The sequence below is a fragment of the Podarcis pityusensis genome (assembly GCF_964106645.2).
Source record: "Podarcis pityusensis genome assembly, chromosome: 8".
Classification (NCBI taxonomy): Eukaryota; Metazoa; Chordata; class Lepidosauria; order Squamata; family Lacertidae; genus Podarcis; species Podarcis pityusensis.
This window is the reverse complement of record NC_138033.1, coordinates 79,147,475-79,168,466: the sequence shown is the minus strand read 5'-3', so window position 1 is coordinate 79,168,466 and position 20,992 is coordinate 79,147,475. Positions and strand designations below refer to the sequence as shown.

At 47.7% G+C, this 20,992-nt stretch overlaps 1 protein-coding gene across 18 annotated transcripts in view; it reads left to right on the top strand.

Moving 5' to 3' along the window:
- The window catches only part of HSPG2 (heparan sulfate proteoglycan 2), a 230,749-nt gene that overhangs the window by 158,594 nt on the left and 51,163 nt on the right, over positions 1–20,992 (top strand). For 14 of the 18 annotated variants that reach the window (XM_081017900.1, XM_081017915.1, XM_081017911.1 and 11 more), the window contains 16 exons: positions 87–239; positions 1,605–1,747; positions 2,786–2,866; positions 4,867–5,002; positions 7,034–7,185; positions 8,751–8,898; positions 10,285–10,427; positions 10,520–10,655; positions 11,887–12,038; positions 14,516–14,645; positions 14,788–14,939; positions 16,400–16,538; positions 17,273–17,427; positions 18,412–18,547; positions 19,285–19,436; positions 19,766–19,904. In XM_081017900.1, coding sequence (XP_080874026.1) covers positions 87–239; positions 1,605–1,747; positions 2,786–2,866; positions 4,867–5,002; positions 7,034–7,185; positions 8,751–8,898; positions 10,285–10,427; positions 10,520–10,655; positions 11,887–12,038; positions 14,516–14,645; positions 14,788–14,939; positions 16,400–16,538; positions 17,273–17,427; positions 18,412–18,547; positions 19,285–19,436; positions 19,766–19,904 — 2,247 coding nt within the window. The remainder of the gene's footprint in view (positions 1–86; positions 240–1,604; positions 1,748–2,785; positions 2,867–4,866; positions 5,003–7,033; positions 7,186–8,750; positions 8,899–10,284; positions 10,428–10,519; positions 10,656–11,886; positions 12,039–14,515; positions 14,646–14,787; positions 14,940–16,399; positions 16,539–17,272; positions 17,428–18,411; positions 18,548–19,284; positions 19,437–19,765; positions 19,905–20,992) is intronic. The other 4 variants (XM_081017914.1, XM_081017904.1, XM_081017907.1 and 1 more) reach the window with 1 other exon arrangement.

The window sequence follows — 20,992 nt, the reverse complement described above, 5'->3', positions numbered from 1 at the left end:
TGAAAAGCGGGATATCAAGTCCAAACTCCTCCTCCTCCTCTTCTTCTTCTTCTTCTTCTTCTTCTTCTTCTTCTTCTCTCTATCAGGTGGACAAGGGGGCGTCATCTCCTCCAAAGCCATCATCCAGGGTGGGATCCTGCGCTTCCCTGCAGCGGAGCCTTCCGACGAAGCCCAGTATTTGTGCCGTGTGCGGAATAGCGCCGGACAACATATGGCCCGTGCCTTCTTACAAGTACACAGTACGTTGTGCCCAGGCGTGAAGTGGGTGGCGCGCCATCCATTTGACCCGTCTCTGGGGTTGCCGAATGTGCCCCTGAAGAAGGAGAGAGCCCGCCTGCTCCCGGGTCAGGCCAAAGGGAACCCACCTGATTCAGCCACTGATAACGTTATCTTCCTCCATGTGTCTAATCTTCTTTTAAAGTCACCCAAGTTGGTGGGGAGTCTGGAGCCAGCACTGCTGATAATATTATCTAGTGGTGGGCAGAGAAAGGAAGCCCTTTTTCTCTCGCCGCTCTGGCTTCATTGACAGAAAGGGCAGCCATCAGGGTGGTTAAAAATAAATGATTAAAAATAAATAAATTGGTTTTTTTAAAAAAATCAAAAAAATCTGATTTTTTTTATTTAAATCAGATTTTTAAAATAAAATACTTTTGGAGGAAAAACCTTTCTAAAGATAGTTTTCCAAAGGCTATTCATCAGGAAGTAAGGATTTGTATTAAGTTTTTCATGTGTGCTAAAAAATTTTTTTTAATTGTTTAACCACATCAGTTAACAACCATGGATGCATCTGCTATAATGTTATTATTTTAGTTAAATAAATTGTTTAAATTGTTATTAAGGAAATGATTATTTTTCTCCTTCTGATAAAGTACAGCAGAAAAGTTGTCCAAATATAAACAGTTAACTTATTAAACCTCACAATAATTTCATCGTTATCAGTCTATGTATTTCTAATAACAGTGCTTTCCCCCCCTAAAAATATGTTTATGGGGTAATCTCATTTTGACTCAAGAAAATCACCATATTATAGTTCAAATCGTGGAAAATAAATACAGTAAATGGACAAGATTCACAAAATGTTTAGGGGTATGCGTACCCCTAAAAAAAAACCACTGTCTAATAGTATAACCAAATCAGTAATTTTTGATATAACTGTAAAAACTACTCTGAAAATTTATTATTCCAAAAATGAAACCTTCATTTGGTTCTCAATATTAAGATGATGCCAACAAGAATGGGTCTTTCTATTTTTTAAAAAAAAAAGATTTAAATTGGGCATAGGCGAACTCGGCCCTTCAGATGTTTTGGGACTACAACACCCATTATCCCTGACCACTGGTCCTGTTAGCTAGGGATGATGGGAGTTGTAGTCCCAAAACATTTGGAGGGCCGAGTTTGCCTATGCCTGATTTAAATCAAATCTTACTGACTAGTGATTTACATCGTGATTTTAAATCAATTTGATTTAAATTAAATCCACCCTGGCAGCCATCTCTGTCAGTTATCTTGGGGGGCCGCTCCCTTCCCTAGGCCAGGTCAAGAGGAGCTGGGGGGACAATTGGAGGGGAAGAGGTGGGCTCACCTGCCGCTCTGCTCTTCCTCAGGTGCCAGCATCCCACAAGTGCAGGTGAGCCCAGAACGGACAGAGGTCCACGAAGGGAGCACCGTGAGGCTCTATTGCCGAGCAGGAGGCTCCCCTGCTGCCACCATCACCTGGGAAAAAGAAGGAGGCCGCTTGCCCCCACAGGTGAGTCTCAGAAGAATAGTTGGAGGATTGGCGGTTGGAGGATGGATGGCAGCTAACAGATTGAGGTTGAATCCTGACAAGACAGAAGTACTGTTTTTGGGGGACAGGAGGCGGGCAAGTGTGGAGGACTCCCTGGTCCTGAATGGGGTAACTGTGCCCCTGAAGGACCAGGTGCGCAGCCTAGGAGTCATTTTGGACTCACAGCTGTCCATGGAGGCACAGGTCAAATCTGTGTCCAGGGCAGCTGTTTACCAGCTCCATCTGGTACGTAGGCTGAGACCCTACCTGCCTGCGGACCGCCTCACCAGAGTGGTGCATGCTCTGGTTATCTCCCGCTTGGACTACTGCAATGCGCTCTACGTGGGGCTACCTTTGAAGGTGACTCGGAAACTACAACTAATCCAGAATGCGGCAGCTAGACTGGTGACTGGGGGCGGCCGCCAAGACCATATAACACCGGTCTTGAAAGACCTACATTGGCTCCCAGTACGTTTCCGAGCACAATTCAAAGTGTTGGTGCTGACCTTTAAAGCCCTAAATGGCCTCGGTCCAGTATACCTGAAGGAGCGTCTCCACCCCCATCGTTCTGCCCGGACGCTGAGGTCCAGCACCGAGGGCCTTCTGGCGGTTCCCTCATTGCGAGAAGCAAAGCTACAGGGAACCAGGCAGAGGGCCTTCTCGGTAGTGGCGCCCGCCCTGTGGAACGCCCTCCCACGAGATGTCAAAGCGACAAACAACTACCTGACATTTAAGAACATTCAGTTTATATTTGACACCTTAGAATTCTTATAACTGTGTTCACAAATACTTGAGCTGTACAGCCTGCCCAGCATCCCATCCTTCGCTGACTTTGTCGCTGTTTGACTTTTGTCTCCTGGAATTTGTGGGGGCTTGTTCCTGGCAGGGACCCAGGCCAGGGCCGCGAGATCCTTCCTTCCTTCCTTCCTCTCTTCACTCTCTTCCTCTTCCTTCTGTCTCCTCCGGGCTCCCCCCTTCTGCTCCCTTCCTCTCTTTCTTTCTTCCTCCTCCCCTGGATAGGCTCTCTCCGTCTTTGGCTTCTTCCACTTCCAAGGTGACAGCCTGGAGGTTCTCCAGCGCCGGATCCAGGAGCTCCAACAGGTAGCCCTCTGCACAAGCCTCTCCGTGGCCTCTTTCGCTTCCCCCTCCATTTCCTAGCTGATGTCTGTCTCTTTGTTGCTTCCAACTAAGCATACTCAGAGTAGAGCCGTTGGAACCAATAAACCTAAGTTGGTTATGTCCTTTAACTTCAGTAGGTCTATTCTGAGTAGGGCTAGCACTGGACACAATCCCCGCCTCTCCATTTTACACTTCCCGTCCTTCTGGTTCTCCGGCAAGGATGGGCAGTTTTGTCAGTTTCAATTGGTTATTTTTCCAGTTTTTAAGTTCAGTTCTCTACATCAGTTTGTAATTTATTTTTTAAAGTCCACATTAAAATTCTTCAGTATTTTAGTGCAGATTTCTCCCAATACAGTCGTACCTTAGAAGTCAAACAGTATCCGTTCCGGCGGTCCGTTCAACTTCCAAAAATGTTGAAAACCAAAGCTCGGCTTCTGATTGGCTGCAGGAAGCTCCTTCAGCCAAACAGAAGCCGTGGAAGCCCCATAGGACATCCGGGAGCCAAAACGTTCGAGAACTAAGCTGTTCGAAAACCAAGGTACGACTGTACACACTTTTTTTGTTTTTTAAAAGCAGTTTTAAAAAACATTTTTGCAAAGCAATAATTTCCCTAATGCAGTGCATTTTTGTACATTGTTTTCAATCATACATGCAGTCGTAGCCTCAATTTAGGCAAGCGTGCGTGTTTTTATATATACTGCTTAGCTGGACAGCTGCTCTGCAAAATTCGGAGGCGTGCGAACTTTGATGGGTGGTTGCATGTTGGGGTTTGTCCAACTTAAGTTCTCCTCAGAGCAGACCCTTTGAAATTGACGTACCTGAGTTAGCCCTATCCATTCACTGGGTCTGCTCAGAGTGGCACCAGTATTGGGTACAACCCAACATTTAAGAATATGCCAATTAAGTTCACCTTTTAAATGTGAACGGGATTGAATTCTGCTACACATTTATTCTCCAGTGGGGAGGAAAGAGGTCCATTCTCATCCTGCCATCTGCCCCAGGCCTCCCTCACCCATCTACCCCTCCTGAACATGCCTCAGAAACCACAAGCCACAGGGTTTATGTGGGATGCCTGCGTTCTCCACCAGTTGCAACTTCAAGAGGAAACTGGGGAGGAAAATGTTTCCCTTCCCCCCGACCCGTCTAACATTAATCTATTCGTTTGCTTGCTTATTTGGATAGAGAGGTTTGTATCAGCCTGCTTTCTCTCTCCAAAACGGAGCTGTCCGAAGCAGCTGTTTGCTAAGCTTTGGACTCCAACTCAGCCCCATGCTCCCATCAGCCCCAGTGCCATACAGCTGCGCTGGATGGGGCCGACTGGGTGTTGGAGTGTAAAGTGTCTGGAAGGCAGTATGCTGGGGCCGATTGAGCAAACACCACAATCGGCCGATAGCGTCACTTCAAGGAAAAGCAAACTGAATCCTTCAAATGCATTTGTGGAGACGGCCCTTTGCTTAGTCACCATCAGATGCTCGCTGTGGATTAAAGGTAAAGGGACCCCTGATCATTAGGTCCAGTCTTGGACGACTCTGGGGTTGCGGCACTCATCTCGCTTTATTGGCCAAGGGAGCCGGCATACAGCTTCTGGGTCATGTGGCCAGCATGACTAAGCCGCTTCTGGCGAACCAGAGCAGTGCACGGAATCGCCATTTACCTTCCCACCAGAGCAGTACCTATTTATCTACTTGCACTTTGACGTGCTTTTGAACTGCTAAGTTGGCAGGAGCAGGGACTGAGCAACGGGAGCTCACCCCGTCGCGGGGATTCGAACCGCCGACCTTCTGATCGGCAAGTCCTAGGCTCTGTGGTTTAATCTACAGCGTCACCCACAGCGTCCCTTGCTGTGGTTTACATGGCTTCATTTTAGGCAATCTGGCAGGGGCACTTTTTTGCCTAGCATCCAGCATGGCCTGTGGGGCATTGGAGCTCAGCCGCAGCTCCAGAAACACTCCAGTGACTCTCCTCTTCCTCCTTGCCCACAGTCCCGTGCTGAGAGGACAGACATTGCCACCTTGGTCATCCCCTCTATCACGGTGGCTGACGGCGGGGTGTACCACTGTGTGGGGAGCAGCGCGTCAGGAGTCGGTCGGGCAAGAATCGAGGTGATGGTCATCCGAGGTAAGTAGAGGGTTTTCTTCAGACTGGGCCTTCGTGGCCATCAGCCCCATGCAGAGACTCCACCATCGGGGTCCTGGCAGGGTTTTTTGAAAGGACACATTCACACCGTACATCCAAAGCACTATGACACTACTTTATACAGTCATCATGGCTTCCCCCAAAGAATTCTGGGAGCTGTAGTTTGGTAAGGATGCTTCGAGGTCTTAGAAGGTACCCCTCTCCGAGCTACAGTTCCCAGAGTTCTCTGGGAAGAGGGATCGATTGTTGAAATTATCTCTGAGGAACAGGGGTTCACTTCCAACACTCTAAAAGGGCTGCTTTCGATTATTTACAGAAATATTGCAAAATTAATGAATGTTAGAGTGATGTTGGATTGAAGTTAAGTGGCTTCTAGCTGTACAGGCTTTAAAGTTATAAATATATCAAGATTAAGGATTAGGATTAAAAAGGTTAAAAGAATGGAAAAATTGGTTTTTAATAGGTAAAAACTTAATGTTATAATATATTAAGATTAAGGATTGGGATTAAAAAGGAGGGAAAGAAATTGCTGGACTAACAAACTGAATTGGAATACAAAAGAGGGAGGTAGGAGGAGGTCTGGGAAACAAGTAAATGGAAAAGAAGTTATGAAAAGACGGAATTGTTTTTAACTGCTTTTTCTTTTATCTTTTTGTATATTGTATATTGTATTGTGTATTTTTCTTTTTTATTCTTAAATTTTTCTTTCTTATTAATGTGATTCTTTTTTTGTGAAACTTTAATAAATATTATTTTTAAAAAAAAAAACTAAAAGGGCTGCTTTCTTGCCAAGGGACTGAGAAACCTTAAATGTTCAGAAAAAGTCAGAAGCCCAAGGCAGTATAAGTTCCTCAACTACGTTTATTCAAGATTGTCAGTGACAATGGCTCACTCATAGGAAAACAAAGCCCGAATTCGAGAACTACACAATGAAAACTCCAACAAGAACTGACCGTTGACAGTTGAAAGTGCATGCGCTTACATGCCATTAGAACGTTCGTCTACCAACGCTTATACAGTTGGTTAGAACACACCTTGTAACATAAAAAGTGTTAAACCCAATACATAACAACTTACTTCCGGGTTTTCGGCGTTTGGGAACCAAGACGTTTGAGAACCAAGGTACCACTGTAGTGATTAGTGGTAGCCAGGCTATAACTCTCGGTTATCAAATTATCTCTGAGGAACAGAGATAACGGGGATTCACTTCCAACGCTCTGAAAGGGCTGCTTTCTTGCCAAGGGACTGAGAAACGGACCCAGGCAGGGTGTGTAACCTAGAGTGAAAGAACTGTAATTATGCCAAAACAACCGCGTAATAGCCCTAGGGCAAAGATCCGCTAAACCTCCCTTTCCTTAATTATTTCTGAAACTCGTATAAATTGTGACTGAAGCTATCTATCTGCCAGTTAAAACATTCATCTGAAATACGAGCCACCTACTGGCTTAAGAGGTGACGCCACTAAGGGGCTCAAAACAAAACAAAAAGCATGCTTTAATCATACGTACCAAAGAGAGATTTTAAACAGCTTAGAGATTCTCCAACACTGCGAAACTTTCATTTTATTTCGTTCTGTTCTTAATCCTCCGCTTCACTGCTGAATGTGCTGATTGTAATGTGAGGTGCGTTTTGTGGAAAACCCTGGGGTGGGCTACAGAGTTTCGGAGGGACACGTTCGCTGCCTTAGTGAGATTATATATAAACCCACACGCTTGGGACAAACTCACCAGGAAAAATATTCTGGAGTTTTGAGCAAGTTTCTGCCGAGAAGGAAAAAGAATCACTCAGCCATCAGTTCTTGGCCAGTATGGCTGGTGGAAACTCTACATCCAGAGGCACTCTACCTCTGAATGCCAGTTGTGGCAGGGAGACATGGTCACAAGGCGGGCTTGTTGTGGGGAGACTGCTGTTTTGTACTCCGGCACTGTTTGTGGTCTTCCCGTCCGGTTTTAAATTAGGATGCCAGACTGCATGGGCTCGCCTGGGCCTGACCCAGCTTGCTTATCGTTGTAGCTGCAGGCCTTTCCCCGACGGTGAAGATTGAATCGTCGTCCTCTTCGGTCATAGAAGGGCAGACCTTGGATCTGAACTGCATCGTGGCCGGCCAGCCAGCTGCATCCGTCACATGGTACCGGAGAGGAGGCGCCTTGCCTTCCAATCACCAGGTAGGTACAGGTGGTGAAGACCATCAATTTTTGATGGAATTGGCAGAAATGACTGGCAGAATCCGAGACCAGGGAGAAGAGTCGGTGAAAGAAGACTGGAAGAAATTTAAAGACTATTTACAGAAATATTGTAAAATTAAGGAATTTTAGAAGGATGTTGGATAGAAACTAAGTGGTTTCCAGCTGTAATGCTTTAAGAGATACGAAAAAAGGTTTACAAATGGGTAAAAGCTTAATGGTAAGGACTTGCTGAACTAACAAACTGAACTGGAATACAAAAAAGGGAGGTACGAGGAGGTCCAGGGAAATAAGTGTAAGGAAGATATGTTACGGAAAATTAACGTGTTTTTAACTGTTTTTATTTTGTATGTTTCTTTTTATTCTTTTTTTGTTATATCTTAAAAACTTTATTCTTTTTTCTGTATTTTGTATTGTCTTGTATTTTTATTTTTTGTTTTTGTATTCTTTGAAACTTTAATAAATATCATTTAAAAAAAAAAAAAAGACCATCAATTTTTGGAAGCCTGCAGGTTCTCCGTCCCCAAGGCAGAGTTGTGAACAAGATAGGCAGGGGCAGTGAAGGCAAGTGATGGAGGTAGCCAGGAGCAGTGAAAGCAAATGACTGCCTGCTTTAGGGATAGGGAACCTGTCTCTCTAGATCAGCCTTTCTCAACCTGTGGGTCCCCAGATGTTGAACTACAACTCCCATCACCCCTAGCTAGCAAGGCCAGAGCTCAGGGGTGATGGGAGTTGTACAACATCTGGGGACCCACAGGTTGAGAAAGGCTGACCTAGATGTTGATGGACGCTGAAATTTCATCATTCCTGGCCAGCGTGGCTAGAGCTCATGGGTGGTGATGGGAGTTGTAGTCTAATAACATCTGGAGGGCCATAACTTCCTTGGACCTGAATTAAAAGGAGGAGGTGGTTAGAGAAAATCAAGGCCTGTGACGGTTTAGTTCAGTCATGTGCAGAACCTGCGTGGTTCTCTTTCAATTAATGAATTGAAAAAAAATGTTTAAAAGTACTTTTCAAAACAACAACAACAGAGTCCTTTTTGTTTGGGATAATTCAGACTGAAATTCCCAGGTGCCAAAAAAAGGCTGTTTATGTATGCCACTACTGTGGCCCGTGTTTCGTTAGCCCCAAAATGGAAAACGAGCAAGGTCCCACCCAAAGAAAAATGGCAACTCAAGCTGACAGAATATGCGCAGCTTGCAGACTTAACATATTGAATAAGAGAACAAGAACCCACGTTTAGAGAAGATTGGAAAACGTTTATTGAATATATGGGAAATAATTGTGCACAGCTGAAAACGCTGGCAGCATTAAGATAAATTCAACAGTGTAATTAAGCTTTGATGGATGCAATAATGGAATACTGAATGGCCTAATTTTTGTAAAATATGCAGGGATTTATGATGTGTAAAATGAAGCGTGGAAAGAGAAGAAGGGAAATCATTGATATTTTAAGGATGTAAAAATGAGTATTTTAAATTGTAAAACAGAAAATTTAATAGAAATTATATACAAAAAATAATATGAATGGCTTCCTGTGTCCTCAGGTCTACGGGTCCGTCCTGCGCATCCTGCAAGTATCTGCGGCGGACTCAGGCGAGTACGTCTGCCGCGTCAGCAATGGGGCAGGCCCTAAGGAAGCCTCCATCATGGTGACCGTACAACAGCAAGGACACGCACATGGTTCTGCACATGGTAACGCTTCTAGGACCTTTCAGGTCATAGGCGGGGAGAGGGCTCTTTTGCGCGCGCGCGCCACACACACACACACATATATCGTTGATTATAGGCACCTAACGATAGACAGGTGGCAGGGAGGACATAATGCTTGGAGCTGGACTCTTTGGGTCTCTTCCAACTCTACAATTCTGTGATTCTATGACCTGCCCCCCAGGGCCAAAAACATTTCCCACATTTGACTCAAAGTATTTGATGACTATAGAGGAATGTAGGTTTTTTTTTGGGAGGGGAAGCTGCCCCATAGCAGTTAGTCCCTTACCTTTCCCACCCCAACCTGGCCACAATGATCCATGCAACGGTCACTTCTAGGCTTGACTACTGTAATTCGCTCTACGTGGGGCTGCCCTTAAAGCTGTTCCAGAAACTCCAGCAGGTGCAGAATGCAGCAGCGAGGCTCCTCACGGGGTCTCTGCCATGGGAGCATATTCACCCAGTGCTTTTCCAGCTGCACTGGCTCCCGGTGGAGTACAGGGTCAGATTTAAGGTGCTGCTTTTGACCTTTAAAGCCCTTCACGGCCTAGGACCCTCGTACCTACGGGACCGCCTCTCCCGGTATGCCCCACGGAGAGCCTCAAGGTCCATATATAGCAACACTCTAGAGGTCCCGGGCCCTAAGGAAGTTAGATTAGCCTCAACCAGAGCCAGGGCCTTCTCAACACTGGCTCCGGCCTGGTGGAACGCTCTGCCTCATGAGACCAGGGTCCTGCAGGATCTGATTTCTTTCCCCAGGGCCTCTAAGACAGAGTTGTTCTGCCTGGCCTTTGGCTTGGAGCCAGTCTAATTCCTTCCCCCTCTTTCTTTTTTCTTTTTCCTTTCTCCTCCTGTGATGAGGCTACATTTTAATATTTTAATGTTTCAATATTTTAATGTTGTATTTTAATCTTGTTTTTAAGTTGTATTCATTCAACTTGTTTTTATTATTGCTTGTTAGCCGCCCTGTGCCCGGCCTTGGCTGGGGAGGGCGGGGTATAAATAAAAAGTATTATTATTATTATTATTATTATTATTATTATTATAGCAGCCCGCTTTACCCGATTGCCTCCCAACTTGTTACAAATTGTTTTTAATGTTGTTTTAGCGTTATATCTCACCCTGTATCTTAGGGTGAAGAACGGGCAAGAAAGAAAGAAATTAATGCAGTGGGCTGGGGGCCCTGCCTTTCCCCGCCCATGCTATGGGTCTCCCTTGGGACTCTTGTCCCATTTTCCCAGCCTCTCCGGAGGGAGTGCAATGCTCCCCCCTGCAAGAGGGCAGGTCTTCCCAGAAGCTCCTGGCTGTCCCTGGTTGGGAGCAGGACGCTGGACCTCTCGAGTCTGATCTAGGCTCTTCTTGTCTCCGTAGACACCCCACCAATCAGGATCGAATCTTCATCGCCGTCCATCACCGAGGGGCAAGACTTGGAGCTGAGCTGCCTCGTCACAGGCCAGTCACGGGCCAGGGTCACGTGGTACAAGCGAGGCGGGTCACTCCCGGCGAATCACAAGGTATGGAGTTGGTCTGTGTGCCTGGCCAACAATGCCCACTAACCCAGCTCTAGGGTGACTCAGACTGTCCCTTTGCCCCCTCCACCCTGCAGATATCTGGCTACCATTTGAGGATCCTGGCGGCCACAGCAGCAGACTCCGGAGAATACGTGTGCCGGGTGAGCGACGCCAGCAGTGGGGCGGTGCAAGAAGCCTCCATTGTGGTCACCGTCTACGGCACCTCCCAGAGTGAGTCAAACAATGCTCTGGCCATGCGCCGCCTCACCAGTCGGAGGCAGTGAATACCAACTGCTGGAAACCGCAACTGGGGAGAGAGTTGCTCTTTCGCTTAGGTCATGCTTGTGGGCTTCCCTTGGGGCATGTGCTGGGCAGTGGTGTAGCAGGGGTTGCCAGCTCCCAGGGCAAGTATCCTCAGAACTGCCCACTGATAGGCTGGAACAAAGGGGCAATAGCTCGGTGACCTACCTGAGTGGCAGCCGTGGCAGTCCATGAGCGTCAAGCATGGCGGAGAGGGGGGCAGGGGATTGGTTGGGAGTCCATGCAGAAGGAGCCCTAGCAGGTGTCCGTCACCCAAATTTGTTCCTCATTCTGCCCATGCGAACATTGGGAGATTTTCTGTGTGCCCTTGGCCTGCCCTAGTAGCCAGACACTTCTTAGGTTTATAGGCTAAGCCAGGCACCCCCAAACTCGGCCCTCCAGCTGTTTTGGAACTACAATTCCCATCATCGCTGACCACTTGTTAGCTAGGGATAATGGGAGTTGTAGTCCCAAAACAGCTGGAGGGCCGAGTTTGGGGATGCCTGGGCTAAGCGTCTAATTTCTCCTGTTGTGGTTATCATCCTTGGCTGCCAGTCTCCGGAGCACCCTCGGAAAAGGTACCCTCCACCCTTCAACCAAGGATGCCACCTTGCTGTATCAGGTCCTGGGAGGTTGGGGGCAATGGGCCACCTGCCAGTGCGGAGGTCCATGTACCAGACCATGCCATCCCTTGATGCCGGTCCTGTCCTGGTCTTTAGCGTTTTGGAGAGGACTGCATCTCCATGGCAGAGCAACTGCTTGGCATGCAGAAGGCTCCAGGTTAAGTTCTCTGGCAGGTGGGGCAACGAAGAGACTCCCTGCCTGCCTGAATCCCCGGAGAAGCATTGCTGCCAACCAGTGCATGCAGCACTGAGCTAAAGGGAACAAAGGTCTTCCTGCGATCCTTTTAAAAGCAACCCTTCATTCACAATCCTGAGGACTAGAATCTTGCTGGGGGTTTTATGGGAAGGGCCTTAGCTCCGTGGAGCTTTGCATGGAGAAGGTCCCAAATCAGTCGCTGGCAGCATCTCCAGGTAGGGTTTGAGAAAACTCCCTGAGACTGTGGAAAGGCTCCACCGGTCAGTGCAGACAGTCCCCAGCCAGATGGACCAAGGAGCTTATACAAAGGCGGCTTCTTCTCTTCCTCCCGCTGAACTCCCAGCCTCAGGAATCACCCCTCCACTGAGGATCGAGTCTCCATCGCCCTCCATTGTGGAAGGACAGACCTTGGACTTGAACTGTGTCGTGGCAGGACAGGCAGGTGCCACAATCACATGGTACAAGCGTGGCGGGACCCTGCCGGCCAATCACCAGGTATGTAGGCAGTGCGGTCTGGGGGCTCGAGTTGGTGATTCTTCCTTGCCCTTCTCTTTCCTGGCCTTGCTGGCTGGCCAGCAGTAAACCTTGGCATGCAGAAGAACCCGGGTTCAGTCGCCAGGTAAGGATGGTAGGAAGCAATTTCCGATGCCTCTTAGACAGGCACTTTCTGCTGATATAGGAAAGCCCTCCATCTCTATTGGCCTTCTGCTGGTTTTGAAGGCACATCTGTTTAGACAGCCATTCCCTATTGACCCAAGTCTGCTGTTTTAATGGAATTGCTTTGCGTGGCGAGTTCCCAACCCCCCCAGGTGGAAATAATGACACAATTATTAAGGTTAATGGGCTAAAAAAGGCCACAACTTTCTCGGTTACAAGTGATGAGTGGTATTGGCTTAGGCATTGGTCCTAACCAACTATATTCGACTCCAGCCCATCTACTTGAAGTCCAGGAAGGGTTAACTACCAGTAGGGGGAGTCCTGCTGATGCACATCAACTAGGAACTCCCCCGGGGTCAGCGATAGGGGGCGTGCCTTAGGCCCTCACCTCCCTAGACTTCGGACAGGGCCACGCCCCCCCTGAATCCTTTAACGGACTACCCTTCGATATGCGGGGCAGGTGATGGCGCTACCTCCTCTCTTCCATCTACAGAACTATACCAATGCCTAACTGCCAATACCCAGAAAGTTGTTACAATTTTCTACGAGGTAGGCGAAAACCAAGTGGCTGGTGCCAATTTGCCAAGTGGAAAAAATTCCTACCAGGCCCCTCAATGGCGACCAACCAAGGTCCATAGCAAGGTCAAAGGACGAAAACCTTAAAGGGCGGGAGGATGGGAAAAACAGGAACAGCTGGCGGGCGGCAAAGAGGGAAGGCCTCATCCTGCCTATATAGGGCATGCCACACCCCCGAACCAGCCGATTGGCCAGCTAGGGGGTGATGTGGCCAGGAATCCCCCAATCGCATGGAGGGGCCATGAAGCCCGCAACCCCACCTCCTCCTTAAGGCGGAAGTGGCTTTATTGCACAGTGTAACCACGCCGTTAATTTTTCAATGATTAAGGCGATTGATTGCACATTTTAACTGCGGTGTATTTTTTAAAGGTTGTTTTGCATTTTAACAATGTTGCACAATTGGTTTTTATGTTCTGCAAACCACTTAGAAGCCATCCGATAGTTATGCAGTCTTGAGCCAGTGTTGCGTAGTGTTTAGAGTGTCAGACTAGGACCTGGGAGAGACCAGGGTTCGAATCCCCACTCAGCCATAAAGCTCCCTGCGTGTGACCTTGGGCCACAGTCACTCACTCTCAGCCTAACCCACCTCACAGGGTTGTTGTGGCGATTAAATGAGAAAGGGGAGATCCATGTACATCGCCCTGACCTCTTTGGAGAAAACAGTGATATATAAATTCTGCGCATGCAACCAGCAAACGAACTAGTGTTTGGAGGAACCAGAGAGGGCCTTTGCCTCTGGGCACGTAAGCCCAGAAACCCCTTGCCCCAGCAGACTCAGGCAGCCACTTCCCAGAGAGCATTTAGACTCCAGGCAGCTTTATTCTGGTAGAATAAATGGCCTGCTCATTTCTCAAGCCTTCTCTGAAGGCAGTGTGGTACAGTGGTTAGAGTGCAGGTGTGGGTGGAGCCTCAAGTCCATGGCCTGAATCTTAACACAGTTTTGGAAGAAGCCGGGGAAATCACTGTAGAAATGAAGAGGGCGCAAGAGTCCTTCTGGTTCGCAGGCTGAGACCCTCCCTGCCCGCAGACTGTCTCGCCAGAGTGGTGCATGCTCTGCTTATCTCCCACTTGGACTACTGCAATGCGCTCTATGTGGGGCTACCTTTGAAGGTGACCCAGAAACTACAACTAATCCAGAATGCGGCAGCTAGACTGGTGACTGGGAGTGGCCGCCGAGACCATATAACACCGGTCCTGAAAGACCTACATTGGCTCCCAGTATGTTTCCGAGCACAATTCAAAGTGTTGGTGCTTACCTTTAAAGCCCTAAACGGCCTCAGCCCAGTATACCTGAAGGAGCATCTCCACCCCCATTGTTCAGCCTGGACACTGAGGTCCAGCTCCGAGGGCCTTCTGGTGGTTCCCTCCCTGCGAGAAGCGAGGCTACAGGGAACCAGGCAGAGGGCCTTCTCAGTAGTGGCTCCCTCTCTGTGGAACGCCCTCCCGTCAGATGTCAAGGAAATAAACAACTACCTGTCTTTTAGAAAACATCTGAAGGCAGTCCTGTTTAGGGAAGTTTTTAATGTTTAATGTTTTGTTGTGTTTTTAATATTCTGTTGGGAGCTGCCCAGAGTGGCTGGGGAAAACCCAGCCAGATGGTTGGGGTATAAATTATTATTATTATTATTATTATTATTATTATTATTGTTGTTGTTGTTGTTGTTAAATTATCATGTAAATGAATGAATAAATACTATTGAGAGAGATGATGATGATCCTGCTTCTCCCACCATTCCCAGATCTCCGGCTCTCACCTGCGCATCCCACAAGCCTCCACAGCTGACTCTGGCGAATACATCTGCCACGTCAACCTGGACTCCATCGTCAGAGAAGCCTCTGTCATCGTCTCTGGCACCAGATCTTCCTCCAGTAAGCATCGCCCCCTGCAGGAAGGGAGGGGAAACATAAACAGGGTGGGCTGGGGTGATGGGAGCAAACCTGCCATTCTTTGACGCCTGCTGGCCGGCTTGGCCTTCCTTCACCTCTCTCTCTCTCCACCTGGCTCTCCCAGCTTTAGACATCACCCCCTCCATGAGGATCGAGGCCTCGTCCCCCCATGTTGCCGAGGGACAAACCTTAGAGCTGGACTGCATCATCGCCCACCAGGATCAGGCCACAGTCACGTGGTACAGGCGTGGAGGAGCCCTCCCTGCCAGCCACCAGGTATGGGGCGCCTGCCCAGTTTTCCCCTGGCATTTGCCCCGAGTGCCAAGTCTTGAGCATTCCCAGTTCAATATCTCCAAGCAGGGCTGGGAATGTCCCCTGGAGAGTTGATTCCACCCAGTGTAGTCTGTACTGAGCTAGATGCAACAAGGGGCCCAACTTGGCGTAAGGCAGCTTTTGATTTTGCTATTTAAGACAGCCCTACTTTTGCGACACTTTGGAACTCCCTGCCTATTGAGATCATGCAGTTCCCTTTTGGCGCCTGCCAAAAACATTATCATTTGCTTCATTTTTTCATTTCACCATTATTATTATTATTTTTATATAAATTTATTTATTTGGTTTTTCAGATTAAAGTTTTACAATCACCTATCCAACATACCTCATAAAAACAAGATTCCAAGGAATCTCCTGGACTTCCCTCCTCCCCTTTGTGGGTCCTATTGTTAGTCCTTTCCTCCTGCATCTTTTATAGTAATCCAAACCTTTTACATCTCCATTGTATCCAAAATTCACCATTAAACTACAAGTGTCATTCCAATTCTACTTACTTACGATTTTAAATGTTTACAATGATTTTTAAGATAAATTATACATTTTCCCCATTCCTTATTAAAATTCTGGTCTTCCTGATTTCTAGTTCTTCTGGTCATTTTTGCCATTTTGGCATAATCCATCAACTTAATGCTGATTTTTTTCATTTCACTTTTCACTTGTATACTGCCTTTCTGTATTACTATGCACAAGGCGGCTTACAAGATGAAGAAACAACAAAATAGACCACAAAGGTCGCACATGTAATAATCTGATCCAATATGTTCTAGTTTCAATAAGCCTGTCTGAATTTTAACCTGTTTCAGTATTTTAATATTTTGTCTGTTTTAAACTGTTGCCGTAAATGTTCTCGACCTTATTGTTTTATCTTTTTGTGACCCGCTTCCAGGTTTATTTCTTAGAATCAAATAAACAAAGGACGAGATGCATGCCTTTTTTTTTTTTAAAGGACGTACACCATTGCAGTTAGGGCATGTGCTTCAGAACCTGGCTGCATCTCCTGGTAACAACAACAACAACAACAACAACAACAACAACAACAACTAATAATAATTTTATTTATACCCCAGCCAAGACCGGGCTCAGGGCGGCTAACACCAGATATAAAACAATTGATTGAAATACAACTTAAAAAACAAGATTAAAATACAACATTAGAATGCAGTCTCCTTTCAGTAGAAACTCAAATCAAAAACTTTTGGTAGGACTGGGAGAAACTCCCCAGTGAGCTGCTGGTGGTCAGTGTAGTCGGTACAGAGCTAGATGGACCCAGGTGTTGGGGTCTGATGGGAGTTGTAGTCCAAAACACCTGGAAGGGCCTGGGTTGAGGGATGCCAGATTAGCTTAGCCAGACTAAAAACTCACATCGTTAACGAATATGCCTTTAATTTGGAAACAACTTCCAGGCCTTCAGATCCCGCTTGCGGCTGGTGAAAGTCTCTCCGGCGGATTCTGGCGAGTACGTCTGCCGCGTCAGCCGCGATCCTGCCACCCAGGAGGCCTCGGTCTTTGTCACCATCCAGCAGGGCGGCGCAGGCTCCTTCCGTAAGTCTAACAAAGGCTCAGCGGCAGAGCACCTGCTTGGCATGCAGACGGTCCCAGGTTCCCCATTGGCAACATCTCCGGGTGGGGTTGGGAAAAGGCTCCCTGCTGGAGGGCCACTGCCGGTCAGTGTAGACATTATTGAGCTAGTTTGATCACTAAAAGGTAAAGGGGGTGTGTGGGTGGCACTGTGGTCTAAACCACTGAGCCTCTTGGGCTTGCCGATCAGAAGGTTGGCAGTTCGAAATCCTGCGACAGGGTGAGCTCCCGTTGCTCGGTCCCAGCTCCTGCCAAGCTAGCAGTTTGAAAGCATGGCAGTGCAAGCAGATAAATAGGTACCACTGTGGCGGGAAGGTAAACAGCGTTTCCATGCGCTCTGGTTTCCGTCACAACATTCCGTTGCACCAGAAGTGGTTTAGTCCTGCTGGCCACATGACCTGGAAAGTTGTCTGTGGACAAACGCCGGCTCCCTCGGCCTGAAAGCGAGATGAGCACCACAACCCCATAGTCGCCTTTGACTGGACTTAACCATCCAGGGGTCCTTTATCTATTTAACTTTTAGTTTGATCAGTGAGCCTCTGGCCTGATCCAACAGGCTCATCTTACACACTGAGCCTCCTCAGATTAGACCCACTGAAGTTAACAGACACAACTACCTTAGGGTCATCAATTTCAGCTGCTTGACTCTGAAATTGCACAATTTCTCTCTCCCTTCCCTCTTTTCTTTGGCAAAGCAGCCGCTGGTGTGATTCCCCCAGTACGGATTGAGTCTTCTTCCACCTCCCCCACTGAGGGCCACACGCTGGACCTGAAGTGCATCGTGGCAGGACCTGCTTCGCATGCCAGAGTCACGTGGCACAGACGAGGAGGTGCCCTCCCTGCCGGCCACCAGGTATGGGTTCAAGAGGCCTTGGAACCAAGACATGGTACTCCAATGTTGTCAGGGGCTGGACTGAGGAGGAATGGTGGGAGCCCCGCCGCCCTTCTCCTGAACCTTCCCAAGAACAGGAGGACAGTATAGATTTAGGTCAGTGGTTTGCAGAAGGGCATAGTTCAGAGGCTGCAGAGGGCAGAAGCTGGGAATTACTGGAAGAGGAACAGCAGAAAGAATCAGCAGCACCAAGGGAGGGACAGCTGACAGACTCAGTGTCCTTAGAAAGCATTCCTGACCCCCTTCCGAGGACTAGGCGTGCATTGAGAGTAGGAGAACAGAAAACTCAGAGGCAGAAATCCCCGATTAGCCCATGCAGGGGTGATGTAGAATAGGAGAGATGTAGAGGTGTGGGACTTTACTTGGAGCAACGCCATTTCTAGAGAGACGCCGCCTTCCTTTGTCTCTCGCTGTGATTATTGAATAAATTAATTGGTAAGAACTCTTCTTTTCTTTTCTTTTTACGGGACGCGGGTGGCGCTGTGGGTTAAACCACAGAGCCTAGGACTTGCCAATCAGAAGGTCGGCGGTTCGAATCCCCATGGCGGGGTGAGCTCCCGTTGCTCAGCCCTTGCTCCTGCCAACCTAGCAGTTCAAAAGCACCTCAAAGTGCAAGTAGATAAATAGGTACCACTCCAGCAGGAAGGTAAACAGCATTTCCGTGCGCTGCCAGAAGCGGCTTAGTCATGCTGGCCACATGACCTGGAAGACCTGGAAGCTCCCTCGGCCAATAAAGCGAGATGAGCGCCGCAACCCCAGAGTGGGCCACGACTGGATCTAATGGTCAGGGGTCCCTTTTCCTTTTCCTTTACTTCTTTTTTTATCTGCTTCTTTGCTGCCACGGGGGAGGTATCTGCTTCCCCGAAGCCTGACAAATGTGCAAGATCCCCCCCAAACACACACACCCTCTCATCCAAACTTGTTCCTCTCTTTCTCTCCTCCAAGGTCTCTGGCTCCATCCTGCGTATCCCACAGGCTTCAGCTGCGGACTCCGGGGAATATGTTTGCCGCGTCACCAACAGGACAGCCGTCCACGAAGCCTCCCTCATCATCACCATTCAGGGCGGCCCAGACTCCTACTGTAAGTCTCCATTCTTTTTTAAAAAAATCTATTTATGCTTTTCACTAGTTTTAGAATCATTTTAACATTTCAAAACTTGACTTCCTTCCCCATCTTTCTGCAGTTCCTTAAATTTATTTTTAATACCTTCTGCATATCCAAATTAACTCAATTTGCTCATTTATTCATCTAGTTAAATATATACTCTTACAAAACTGCAGGTTATTACAATAATCCTGCCAATGTTCTTATCTGTTTGTGATTCATCTGTAAATATTCCATAAACCATTTCCATTATTTTATAAAAAGCTTGTTATCTTGATTTCTTATTTTTCCGGTAAGTTTCACAATTTCTGCATATTCCATAAGTTTTTTTATCCATTCTTGCTTTTCTGGGATTTCTGCTTCTTTCCATTTTGGGGCGAGTAACATTCTTGCCTCTGTAGTCGCATACATTAATACGTTTCTGTACAGTTTAGGTAGTTCCGTCCCTATAATTCCCGACCTCTGTTCGAAAACCTCCCAACGAAAGAAAGCTGAACGGCTCTTACCTTCAGAAAGATGTTTTGAATTGCTAAAACAGAAAGAAATTTTGAATGTTTAGTCAGGGTCTCCTTTCTTGTTTGAGTTTGGGAGGGCTGAGGAGAACGTGTGGTTTCCATCAGGTGAGTAGGCAACTTGGCAAAAGCTTTCTCTGCAGGAAACTAACAAATTCTCTCCCTTTCCCCACCTCTCTCCGACTCCTCTGGCTTCTCCAGCTGTGGGCGTCACCCCTCCAATACGGATCGAGACCTCCTCTGCGTCCATTGTGGAGGGGCAGTCAGTGGACCTGAACTGCCTGGTGGCGGGTCAGTCGCAGCCAAGGGTCATGTGGTACAAGCGAGGTGGCGCCTTGCCCCTCAACAGCCAGGTAAGGGGGGGACAGACTTGGAGCTCTCTTGGGTCAGGATGAATAATGGGGCAGAGGAAGGAGGGTGAATTGCATTGGACTGGAGGGTTCCTCCCATACTCCGCCAAGAAGCCAGGAGTGCAGCTTAACCCGGAGAGAGCATTTGGAGTAAGGAACCCAAGACCAAGGGATGGGAACGTTGTGGTTCTCCAGTTATTGCTGGACTCGAACTCACATCATCACTGACCACACTGGCTGGGGCTAATGGGAGTTGGAGTCCAACAACACCCAGAGGGCCACAGTTTCTCCACCTTCCGCCTCCTGATCATTTTCTCTCTCCCTTTGAGCAGATCCTTGGATCTCGCCTCAGGATCCTGCAGGCCTCAGCGGCCGACTCGGGTGAATACATCTGCTATGTGAACGACGGCGACAGTCCACTGGAGGCCTCCGTTATTGTCTCCATCCCCGGGAGCTCCGGTTCTGCTTTTTGTACGTAGCCTGGAAGCAGAACCCTGCCACGGGGCATAGGTCCTGCAGGGAGTGGCGCTTGGGCTCCCAAATTGCAAATCACCCCTTCAGATTTGGGAAAAACCACCTCACCGCTCTCCAGACTTTGAGGGTTGGTGACAGGTTGTGTGTTTCTGCAAAACGCCCTCTGCGCATGTCCAAGCCACTCTTGCTCTTCGCTTGAGAACTGATGGTGGAAATAGGGACCTTATTATTATTATTAATAATTTTCAAAATTATTACAAATCAAACCAAATTACTTCAATTTAATTTAATTTCTTAAAATCACGTTTCCCACTCCTGTTGCAAACATATGTCAATCATTTCCACCCGTAGCCTCATCATCTCTTATTTCATATCCAATTGATCCTTCTCTTGTCCTTAGTCTATTCTTGCAGCTGCCCACATTCTTCCCCTCCTTGCAAACAGTGCCTCTGTTACATATTATAAATATAAAATCCATTTCATGTGCGCAGTCCTTCATTTACATTGCTGTTTCAGACCTGGTGTGCTGGGAGAATTAATTACTGTCTTCCATTATTCAGTTCTTTGCAGTGTTTACTTTGATGGGACAAGGTCACATTCCATTCCTTCCACTGTTGACCAACTAGCGTACGAGCTGCGGCCATAAATAACATGTACAATCTCCGCCATTAAAATCCCGCTCTGGAGTTCTTCCTCAACACACAGTTAAAACAAAGTCTTTTCTCAATTTCTGCCTCTTGCCAGATCTATTCCGCAGCCGTTCCTTCTTCGTGCTCTGCCTTGCTCCCTCGCACTCCTGGTCCAAGTGGAAATAGGGACCCCACACTCCATGACACACAAACGGTTAAGCCAACCTTAGCTTGGAGGGGACGGGGATCTTTGGGGTGGAGCAGCACAGCTCGCCCAGAATACCTGTTGAGCAGAGATACACATACACACCAGAGAGCCAGTGTGGTGTAGTGGTTAAGAGCGATGGACTCGTAATCTGGTGAACCGGGTTTGCGTCTCCACTCCTCCACATGCAGCTGCTGGGTGACCTTGGTCTAGTCACACTTCTCTGAAGTCTCTCAGCCCCACTCACCTCA